The sequence below is a fragment of the Gobio gobio genome (assembly GCF_949357685.1).
Source record: "Gobio gobio genome assembly, chromosome: 19".
In the NCBI taxonomy this organism is placed as follows: Eukaryota; Metazoa; Chordata; class Actinopteri; order Cypriniformes; family Gobionidae; genus Gobio; species Gobio gobio.
Genome location: NC_137112.1, coordinates 43,480,573 through 43,491,775, shown reverse-complemented (window position 1 = coordinate 43,491,775; position 11,203 = coordinate 43,480,573). Strand labels below are relative to the sequence as shown.

At 36.8% G+C, this 11,203-nt stretch overlaps 2 protein-coding genes across 2 annotated transcripts; one reads left to right on the top strand and one right to left on the bottom strand.

Moving 5' to 3' along the window:
- The first annotated feature begins 925 nt into the window (after window positions 1–925).
- Window positions 926–4,693, top strand: LOC307143375 (uncharacterized protein). The gene is made up of 9 exons (XM_079844885.1): window positions 926–1,004; window positions 1,092–1,116; window positions 1,200–1,271; window positions 2,762–2,830; window positions 2,978–3,028; window positions 3,098–3,160; window positions 3,309–3,384; window positions 3,503–3,568; window positions 3,670–4,693. The coding sequence occupies exons 1-8, from the start codon at window positions 1,002–1,004 to the stop codon at window positions 3,537–3,539; spliced, it is 396 nt and encodes a 131-aa protein (XP_079701011.1). The 5' UTR covers window positions 926–1,001; the 3' UTR covers window positions 3,540–3,568; window positions 3,670–4,693.
- Window positions 4,694–7,423: 2,730 nt separating this feature from the next.
- LOC307143329 (uncharacterized protein) lies at window positions 7,424–11,167 on the bottom strand. Its single transcript, XM_079844811.1, has 5 exons — window positions 10,765–11,167; window positions 10,458–10,550; window positions 10,026–10,265; window positions 9,222–9,428; window positions 7,424–9,091 (listed from the first exon to the last, which is right to left on the bottom strand). Exons 1-5 carry the CDS (start codon window positions 10,796–10,798, stop codon window positions 9,030–9,032), a joined length of 636 nt encoding a protein of 211 aa, XP_079700937.1. The 5' UTR covers window positions 10,799–11,167; the 3' UTR covers window positions 7,424–9,029.
- Between the last annotated feature and the right edge of the window lie 36 nt (window positions 11,168–11,203).

Sequence of the window (11,203 nt, the reverse complement as noted above, 5' to 3'; positions counted from 1 at the left end):
ATAAAGTCTTTTTTTCCCTCAGAATTGTGAGTTTATATCAATCAATTCTGACTTTATAACTGGGAACTGTGAGTTTATTGGGAAAAAAAAGTGTATATTATACTAAACAACAACACATTGTTTCTAAAATTAAATGCTTTTATATTATATAGGCCTATCCAAACGAACGAGAAAATATTTATTTTGTAATTGTCCTACCACTTTAATTATGTTAAAATATATATTAATTTGTTTTTTAAATTAATCTAAATCTTAGTTTTATTGACAGCAGAACTGCATGCAGACTGGATGGTGAGTATATCAGAAGAGAAAAGTAGCCTAGATGAATGGTGAATAGATGCTCTTTATCATTGAAGATGGATGGCGGAGATGCTGGACGCTGGAGAACACACACATCGGTGGAAAGACTGGATGGAGACTTGGAGATGGAGAGGATACACAGACGCGGAAGACGATAGAGAATCAGTAGAGACATTGAAGACAAGTAACAATCACTGAGACAGGTAAGTGCAACCAGGAAGATGAGTCCTACTCAAAACAAGACCAGACAAAGTGACTGTGTGACTGAGGTGTGTGCTTATATGCTGCTTGCAGTGATGAGGAGATAAAGTGCAGGTGCAGGTGATAACAAAGTGCATACAGATAAGAATCAAGGAGGGTGCAGACATGGTGAAACTGTGACACTTTATGCTTCCCTCAAGGTTTGAATTCCCCTGAAATCCCTGAAATGTGCTGCTGTAATTATCTGTCATTGTGTTCTTAGATTATGCTACATGTAAGCTATTCAGCTTTTCTTTCATGTTGCCACTACAATTGCATGTGATTAGAACAGAAAGCATTATGACAAAAGCAAATACAAACCTCAAAACTGGTTTTGCTCATCAATCTGAAAGTGAAATTACTTGATATTCATGCCAAGTCATATGTCTGCCATAAAATCACACTTGAAAAAGGTCAAAGCAGAATGAACGCTTAACGAGTCTGAGGTGAACTATCATTCAATGGTAAGCTCCTGTTTTGTTCTTTCTCATACGATAGGCCTATAAGAAAGAATAATTCAAAAGACTAAGATTGTACAATTCTGTTTTTAGGGTGCTTTGGACGTTTACAACCACTGTAAGTTTGGTAGATCAGAACTATTTTAAATCAAAATTGAAAGTTTTATAATGATTTATTATTGTTATTGACTTTCCCCACAGATAAATATTACCATTTTTTCTCTATCTGCTTTGGTCTGGGCTGTGGACTATTACTGTACAGGCCATTCTACTGTAAGAAGTATTTTTTTATGCATACTATGAACAGCACTATGTGTCAACCTGTTTTAGTGTGTGCTAGTTCTTCTGACTTCAGTGAAGTGGTTTACAGAAACTATCATTTGCAATCTTTTTTTCCAGTATTAAAGGCCCATTCACACCTTAAACGATATATAAGATAACCATATTTAAAAACAAATAACTAACCGAATCCCACTATATAATAATACCCATAACGATATTAGCGTCCACACACCAACGAACGATAGCGCTGCTTATTCAGTTCTGTCATCTGCGGATCTGCCCCTTTAAATGCTCGAGCTCGTTAAAGTGAAAATGATTCTGATTGGCTGTCACTGTTTTTGTCGTTCATCAGCTGGGAAATGTAGTTCTGAAAGTGATTCCAACGATATCGTTTCTCTGTACTATTTTTAAAGGCGGCATGAAATCAAATTTTATAATTCGTATTTTTATATTAATATTGTAGTGTTTACTATAACTGATTTATCTGTGCACTTCATTATTTAAAAAAAAAAATTATTTACCCTTATAATCTTTAATCAAATATGTTAACTTTCCCTCCCCCATCTCTCTTCTGTCGCCCCCTGTCTCGTTTCTGCACCTCCTCTCAGAAACATGTCATTGATCGTGGTTAGGTGTTCTTCAAGAAGGACTTGAGGCAAAAAGAGAGAAATATATGAGAAATAAAAGCTTTTTTTATGTAAAAATTACTCAATATAGTCGGACGAACAGCTTATCGTGACGACTCGCACTGAGGAATGCAGCGTGTGAACGCGCTTACGGCGCGCCCCCCTTATAAGGGAGAGCTGAGAAAAAAGCTTTACAGAAATAAAGCCATAAAAGGCTTAAAATAAGTAAAATCTGTAGCATAAACCAGCGAAAAGTGAGGAAATATGCTCAGTAACATTATGTAGAAAAGATTTAGAGAGAAAATAAATTTATTTAAGAGATAGATCGAGTTTTTCTCCACAACTGAGTGCAAACTTCAAATCTGCCTCCATTTTGTTAGCAACGCCCAACTTCCAACGATCTAATCAATTCCCGAAGGACGAAATCAAGCCTCGCCCTAATTTTTTTCTAATTTTAGAAGCCGTTTCACTCGGATATACGTCACAATAAGGAGAAAAAGACGATCTCAACTTCCGTTTCATGCCGACTTTAATGTTTAGAAATATTTTTTTAGAACTATTTCTTTATCGTTAATCGTTATTTGCTGAATTAGGAACCGCATACTAGTATACCAGTACTACTTTTACCACATCTTTCTATGGCAGAAATAGTAAGATCAGTATATCGTCCTTGGTGTGAACGGGCCTGGTAAATTTATTTTATCCACAAAGTCTTACACATGAGGAAAACACACTTTCTAAAGGTTTGTTTGAACTTTTTCCAAAAATAAATTTAAGTGCCTCGATATACTTGATCAATCAACCTGTAGGCCTATCATTGAGTCAATAATTAATCAAAATGTTCATCTTTTCCAGCTATTGTGGTGCCGTCAGTTCTTGGTGTGTTCTTCACACTAGTGTTTGAATGTTTTGGTGCAATCATTGGTAAGATGTGTTATCAAAACTTATCAAATGAATCCGAGTGGAAAGTGGAAGATGTCAAATGTATCTCATGTAAATAAATAAATGTACAACATGGTTTAAAAGGCCATTAAAATGACATGTACCTATGTTGAAAATATGATTTAACAGGTTTGCCAAAACACACCAGAAGATGTAAGGGTCCACCTTACCACTGGAAAGGTAACTTTATTGTCTTCAGACAAAGTCAGGCCATTTGATAAATATAAAAAACTGTATTCTTTTCTACAGATGTCGTCTGGGGTTATTGTATGGCTCTCTTTGTGTCCATTCTCCATCTCAGGTATTATCATGGTATGTTAACCGCACATCTTCCTTACAGAGACATCACATGGTTTCTTAGTAGTGCCTGAACCCACACTGCACCTCTTCCTTTCAGCTCACAGTTTCAAAAGCACATCTTCTATGAACGGTAATAATCTAACTTATTCATATTTTTCAGTTTATACTCTGTCTTGTGGCTCGGGCCTCGCTGTGTTTGCCTTAAGAGGAGCAATACGCAAATATAATGCTCTATGGTGAGAACTTTTTCTTGATTATGTATTGGACCTTTCATATGAATTATACAGAGATTCATGTTGCATTGGAGTAGCTTTTTCTCCTGAGTTCACACTAGAAAGATTCAATTTGCTCCAGGTTTTTAAACAGGAAGAGACGGCGACGGCGTTACTAAGACTGAAATTAAATTAGTGTTCACTGAAGGTAAGGAAGGAAAAATTTAAACATTATTTTTTATTTGATTTAATCTTATTATCATTAGTGTTTTATACCAGAAATATGATCACTGTCAATGTCTGTTGCAGGTTTCCATTTGTGCATTCATCCATTTCATTTCTATCAAAGCAAATTTGAATAAATGTTGTACTAATTACAATATCTGCCTCCAAAACAATGGTTCAAAATTGTTTTATTATTTATGTTACCTTTTACATTTTGCTTCGTGTTTGTTTTTAAAGGTACAATATGCAACTTTTGTCCCTCTAACCTAGTGGTTAAAAACAAAACTGCATGCATTTTGAGGAAGAACATTGTTTTGTTTGTGTTTCGGCTCAGTCACTGTGCGGATGAATATGACCCTTCACTATATTCTTTACAATTAACTCTGTTAGAGAGCTACGGAAAAAAGTATCTATTCAATAGAATACCTTACTCACCTGTTGAGTAATAAAAACGCCATCTCTGCGTCGCTTTTACAACATTTTAAATCTCTCAGTTCGCACCGTCTCCGAAAAGGCAAGCAATGTTGATTCTTGTTTTATTACAAGCTCTGTCACTTTGTTTTTGCTAGCAGACTCTCCTCTGTTCTGGTTTTTTTTTTACGGGTGATTTTGAGATTTAGCATGGTCCATGTCAACCTTTCTCACTCTTTGCGACAACTAACCTACACCTCCCACTCCATGAACGCAAGTAGCCGGAGCAACTTTTCTCTCTTTACAGATATGATGAGACATATCTAAAATATAAAAACACTTATAATAAGCTTAGTGAATCAGGGTAAGACAAAACACGTTTTAGAAGAAGAATTGATGATGTATTGATTAATTTTTGAACCAAAAAAGTTACATATTGTACCTTTAAAGCAGTTTGCTCCTACTGGTAGATGGTGGAACTGCAGCATTTTTTCTTTTTTTTTCTCTCCTGAAAACCTACAATACAATATATATTAAAAAGCCTACAATACATTCTACATAAATGATATGCAAGATGCCTTTTTTACTTTATATAAAAGTATAGTTTATTGATTTCTGAATATCTATTAAATAGAGTATAATATGCCTACATTCTACAACCCCAAATCAGAAAAAGTTGGGACCGTATGGAAAACGCAAAAAAAAAAAGAAGTGATTTCTAAATTTACTTTGACTTGTATTTCATTGCAGACAATATGAACACAAAATATTTCATGTTTTGTCTTATCAACTTCATGTCATTAAATATGCATCCTTTCCTGTCATTCAGACCTGCAACACATTTCAAAAAAAGTTGGGACAGGAGCAATTTAGGGCTAGTAATGAGGTTAAATGGTTAAAAAATGATGTGATTTGAAACAGGTGATGTCAACAGGTGATTGTAATTATGATTTGGTACAAAAGCAGCATCCAAGAAAGGTCTAATCCTTTAGGAGCAAAGATGGGCCGAGGATCGCCAGTTTGCCAACAAATACGTGAGAAAATTATTGAAATGTTTAAAAACAATGTTCCTCAAAGAAAGATAGGAAGAGATTTGGATATTTCACATTCAACAGTGCATAACATAATTAAAAGATTCAAGGAATCTGGAGGAATTTCAGTGCGTAAAGGACAAGGGCGAAGCTGAACAACCGTGATCTCCGATCCCTCAGGCGGCAGGGGCGGGGCCAGAGGGGGGCCTGGGGTGGCACGGGCCACCCCCAAAATGTAATTGGCCACCCCAAGTGCCCCCCCACCCATCAGAGTCGGAAGGTAATATGTTGTTGGACTTGTCAGTATTAATTCTTTACAAGTAGTTCCAGCGGTTTTCTTAACTAAAACTAATATTTTACAGAGCATTGATTTATTTATATTTTATTGTATGCATGCAAGTGGCCACTGCACTCATCCCCCTGTTATTGTTGTGGTTGTGGAGCGCCTCTGCACTGGAGAGGAACCACTCTACCGTCACGTGTTGTTATCGGAGTAAATAGTGGGCGCAAACGGACGGCGAAGTGCGGTGGTTGGTTTCTCTACTTTAAAGCTTATAAAAAAACATTTGAGCACAAAAATAAACTAAAAATAAGCCAATTCAGGAGCTAGAAGACGCGAATGAGAAGTTGTGCGCTGTGAGAAGAGTGTGTGTGTGTGTGTGTGTGTGTGTGTGTGTGTGTGTGTGTGTGTGTGTGTGTGTGTGTGTGTGTGTGTGTGTGTGTGTGTGTGTGTGTGTGTGTGTGTGTGTGTGCTCATCCGAAGCACGCAAACCCGCGTCTCAGATAGCGAGCAAATATTGAGTTCTCTTTAAAGTCTTCCGCCTAAACGGACAAATTCACACAAAAATTGTCAACATGATCGTCTTGAGTATTCTAGCAAACTAATATTCCTGCTGTCTGTGTTTTTAATGTTAATCAAACTACAAAAGACAAGGAAATCACTCACTGCTTTAGCTTTTATACCTTTAATAACAGTCTTTAATTTATACAGTCAAATAGGCTATGCAATGCAATTTTACATTTGATTACTGATATTCCATTTCTGAGAACTAATGTTAGATCTACCAGAAAAACCTGAAAAGCACTGTTTATTTTATAAGTATCTTTGCTCTGATTGTATTTATTTGTGCTTTTGCATAGTTAGATCATTTGTTTTTATCTTCTTTATTTTTATTTGATAGTTATTTTTTCCCTGAATATAGCACATACAGACTGAACCATGAGTAATTTGAACAGTTAGACCCTATAGCCTAAATATTCACATAATAAATATGTATTACAGGCCCCCACTAATTATTCTAGAAATAAGTTAATTCAACGAAGGTAACCTCTTTTGCTGTATATTTTTGATGGTTTGAATGCATACTCTCCATGTTTTACCATTTATGAACTATCATTTATGTGCCCTATACCATCACCATTCATATCTATGCAACCAATAAATAAATAAATTACTACTAAAGTACAAAATTGTTTACAAAAAACACATTTCTTTATGGATAGTCACTTAATTTTTCTCTCAAAATGCACCAGATTTATGCATTTAAATTTAAAATGAACAATTTTCTTTTGGGGAGCAACCCCTAGCCTAGAGGGACCAATGTCTACCCAGCATAGTCTCAAAAAATCCTGTGGGAAAAAAATATAATATATTTATAATGTAATATAAATATGAATAAACACTGCTACAGCTTCTTGTTGAGCTCAAAAGCCTTTCTACTGTTGTCAATTATGTTGGTCCATCTTGTTTACAACTATATACAATTATGATGGAAAAAAATCATGCTTGCATTGCATTTACCACAACCCATGTTCTTCTACTACTGTTGAGTTATTTGTTATTTCATATCAAATTTGAAGTTGCTCATTTTTAATTCATTTTCACTCATTATAATATGTTTTGTTATCAATAATATACAGTATTATTACCTCCAGTGTAGGGCTATTTATACTGGTTCACTGTTTACATGTATTTAAATGTGCCACCCCTCTCTGAGTCTGTGCCCCAGCCTGGCCCCCCCCCACGAAAAATTGTCTAGACCCGCCCCTGCTCACACATTTATCACCCATACATTTTCACTGTTTATTGAATGCAGTATAGAGGTGGATGAACAATGTCTTTGCCATTATGTGTCTTTGTTTTTTGTTTTATCAATGTATATGTCATTATTGTATATTTTACTCTATAGTGAATGAATGCTGTTTGATTGTGGGCTGTCTTCTTGTTAGTCTTATGTTACCTGCCTAGGGACTGCAGATGAAAAGTAGTTATTTTGACTAATTCTGGCATATTTACATGATGTATTTTTATACAACAATGTTCATTTATATGCATAATCCCTATCAAATAAACCAATAAAATAAAAATAAATAAAAGAAGTGTACTTTGCAAGGCTGTGGGTTCAACAAACAAATGATACTTTTATTCAAAGGGGTCATCAGGTCACATATAAGACACTATTGTCAGGATGTACCAGCGGACAGAGGTGTAAAATAAGTGACAGGGACAAAAATGCACAGTCCAGAGTGGTTTTAAGAAAAATAATACAGAGGAAAATAAATTTGCTATACACGAATGTAAGTTGGCTATGCCAATGTACAGGACCAAAAAATACAAACGAGATTAAATCTCTCCTTCACACTACCTCCCTGCCCTAAAATGGCTGTCTGAAAAAATGAAAAACATAATTTTAGGGGAAAACCTATAAGTTACAAACAGGTGACAAAGCATAAACAAACAAACCTTCATGACATTTCAACCTTACAACATATATTATTTACATCTATTAGCATGTACAAAGCTCAAAACAATAAAGATAAAACATACATCCCAGGCTCTCTCCCTCCCCTATGAGGTCAGAACCCAATGGAGTAATCTTTGATGAGCAAATGCTAGTTTAAATATGGCTGCAAGCAGCAATACTGGGGCCAAGTGCAACAAAAGCAAACAAGGAAGCTAGCAGCAGACCAAATGAAAAAATTAGTGAAGACATTTGAAGCAAAAATGTTAAAACCCCACATTAAAACATTGAGTTGTATAGAGCCAATTTCATATTTTGTTTAATTATAGCGCCACCAAGAGGCACAATCCTACAATAGTTTTTATGTGTTTTCGGAGTGAGCCCATACATATGTGTGTAAATTTTGGTGAAAATATCTTGTTTTGTTTAGGAGTTATAGACTTTTTATATGAAAAAACACATAAAAAATTACTGACACCTGACTTTGATTGGATTTTACTACCCCTTACTATCAATATTTTGACATTTGGGTATTAACTTATAGCTATCGACCTTTGTTTCCAAACTTCTGATGCTGGTTTCGTCTCGATCGGACGAGTGGGTTTGAAGATATCAGCTAACGTTTTATAAACGCTAAATTACCACGCTGCACAAACCAAAGGCCGAAACCTGGCAAGTCTGGTGTCGTTGGACTCGGCAAGGATTCAGGAGACAAAAAACATTACTCCCATGAAAATAAGTCAACCACACCCAAAGTTATAAGCGTTTGAAAAAAAGAATTCTTTTTATTCTTTTAAAAAAATTTTTATATCAGACGACTCAGCATGCCGTCCTGAATCTAACGAGACCACTTTGATTTTTGGACAGACGGTTCAGAAGTTATAAGCAAAAATAGCAATTTTTTGGAATCTCTGGACCAGTAGGTGGCCCTGCGCCGAAACGCTCCATGTTGCCTCAGGTCATGCTTGTGATGACATGTACCAAGTTTGGTTTGAATACGATAAAGCGTTGCGGAGATATTGCCTTTTGTATTTTTGCAACAGCTACGTAAAATTTGTTTGCGCGTTTATCGAAAAACGATTTAACTAATCAACTTGAATTCCATAACTTTTTGTCAGCATGGTCTGAAGATGATCTGGTAAAATGTTTGTGAAAATTCCTCGGAGGAGTTCGCAAAAGTAGGTTAATTAAAAATGGCGGGAAAATCATCGTCAAATTATAAAACGTCATATGTGCAATCGAATCGGCTTGAGCCAAGGAATCAGAGGAAAAAAAACACGGATCCAATCATCTCTCCCACGTTATAGAGAGTCTCAAAGGAGTCTGAAAAATAAAATATGAGAAATATATGAGCTTGCTAGATCCTTTGTTTTATATTTAAAATATCAGTGCAAACAAGACAATAATAATACTGTTTAAAACAATGTTGGAGGAATAATGTCTGCGGATTGACCGTTATTTGGCTGGACGCCGGAGGGATCTGGATCAGGTGATGATGGACCAGGATCGGGCTCTGGCTCCAGATCCGCTGGAGGAACAAACGGCTCCACAACATCCTCAGCACCGAGACAACAGCAGAGGAGCGAGCGCCTCATAGCCTGACACACGTTCCTGAAGAAAGAACGATCTCCTTTCCTCTTCTTACAATCGGCAGGTTTTTCTGAAATGAAGAAAACAAAACTGAATTATTAGAAACATCTCTGACGCCAAATTAGGCTGTGATATAATGACATAACTTACATTTTACTGTTAAAGGGGTGGTTGCATGCGATTTCACTTTTTTAACTTTAGTTAGTGTGTAATGTTGCTGCTTGAGCATAAACAGTATCTGCAAAGTTACAGCGCTGAAAGTTAGATATTGTCTTTTAAAGTTATGGCAGTTTATTGCCTACAAAAACGTCCGGTTTGGACTACAACAAGCTTCTTCCCGGTTTGTTGATATCATAAACCCTTGCTATTAACATAAACACTGCCCCCGTGAACACGCAACAAAGTGGGCGAGGCCACGTCGCAGTCATTACGAAAGAGAGAGAGAGCTGTTGCAGAACTACAAACTACATTTGGCCATCTAACCAATCTAAGACCATTGCGTTTTTCAGAGGGATGGGCTTCATAGAAGCAGGAAGCAAACAAGCCGCTCAAAGTTTCAGCAAAAGGAAATTAAATGTGACTGTACTGTGACTGTCAGAATGAAATATGAAATAGCAAAAATCTCCATCTGTACACTTTACACCGCCCAGCTTTATTTCAGTCTCACCTGTTGAGCTCCTGTTCACTGGTGAAGCCTCCATAAGGCCATTTGAAGTCTCCGTTGGCTCGACGGGAACTTGACCTGGCAGCGGAGGGCACATCCACTCTTCGAGGCTGTCGGACCTGGACAAACAACAGTCGCTGGAACTGCCCTGTTCGCTTAGGCTATCCGACCGATCGCCACTCCATTCGACGATGTACGTGCCTCGGCTGCTGAGGCTCAACGACTCTCTAGAGAACCACCTCACTATATTGTCAGAGAGGGACAAAGATGATATGGACATGATGCTTGGTGAAGATATTTCTTATCATATTAATAATCAATGTCAGTGGTCACATCAAATTGTTACTGTATTTATTTATTTTTCAACTTTCTATTTTCAATGACACATTATTTGATAACTGAGCAATAACTTCTTCAATAAAAGCCTATTCTGACCTCTGCGTAAGAGTTTAGATGGAGTGGATGGACGTCCATCGTCCTGGCTCTCCCGGCTGCCGCTCTGCCACTCCCTCTTCCTGTCCGTCTGACCTGTGGACACAGAAACACAAAACTCAGAAGACAGAAGTGCTAAATGTGTAGGAAGCTCCTGGATCTGTGTCTGGGTCGGTCATCAGAACAGAACAGGGTCTCCAAACCTCCTGACCAGCCGTCTGAGAGAAAGTGGCTCTCCTGGATTTGGAGAGGCTGGAATATTTCCGAAACATAACATCCCATAAACAAATGAAACACCTAAAGCACTCACCTCCTGTTTCACCCATCATATTCGCCATCGACATCCTCCTCCAATCTGGAATAAAAACAATACAAAACACAAAACACAACACAACACAACACAATACAATACAAAACAATAAACTCTCCTCAAAAATACTCCTCCCAGAAAAATAAAAAAATAAAAAGAAATAAAATTTGAAACTCCTAAAATAAGAAAAGAACAATAAGATAGCACTATATAAATAATAAGAACTAAAACTCAAAAATATAACTCTGTGTAAAGGATATCTCCTGCGTTGTTCTTCCAGAATAAAACTCTTGTCTCAGGAATCGTCCGAACAGCTTCAAAATCTCAGTCAGCACAGAAAATATTCTGCAAAAGTTTTTGAATTCGCCTCGTCTCTCTCAACAACAGATCGCGATCAGTGCGCCTGCATATGAGATCAGAATCAATTCATAACAATGTT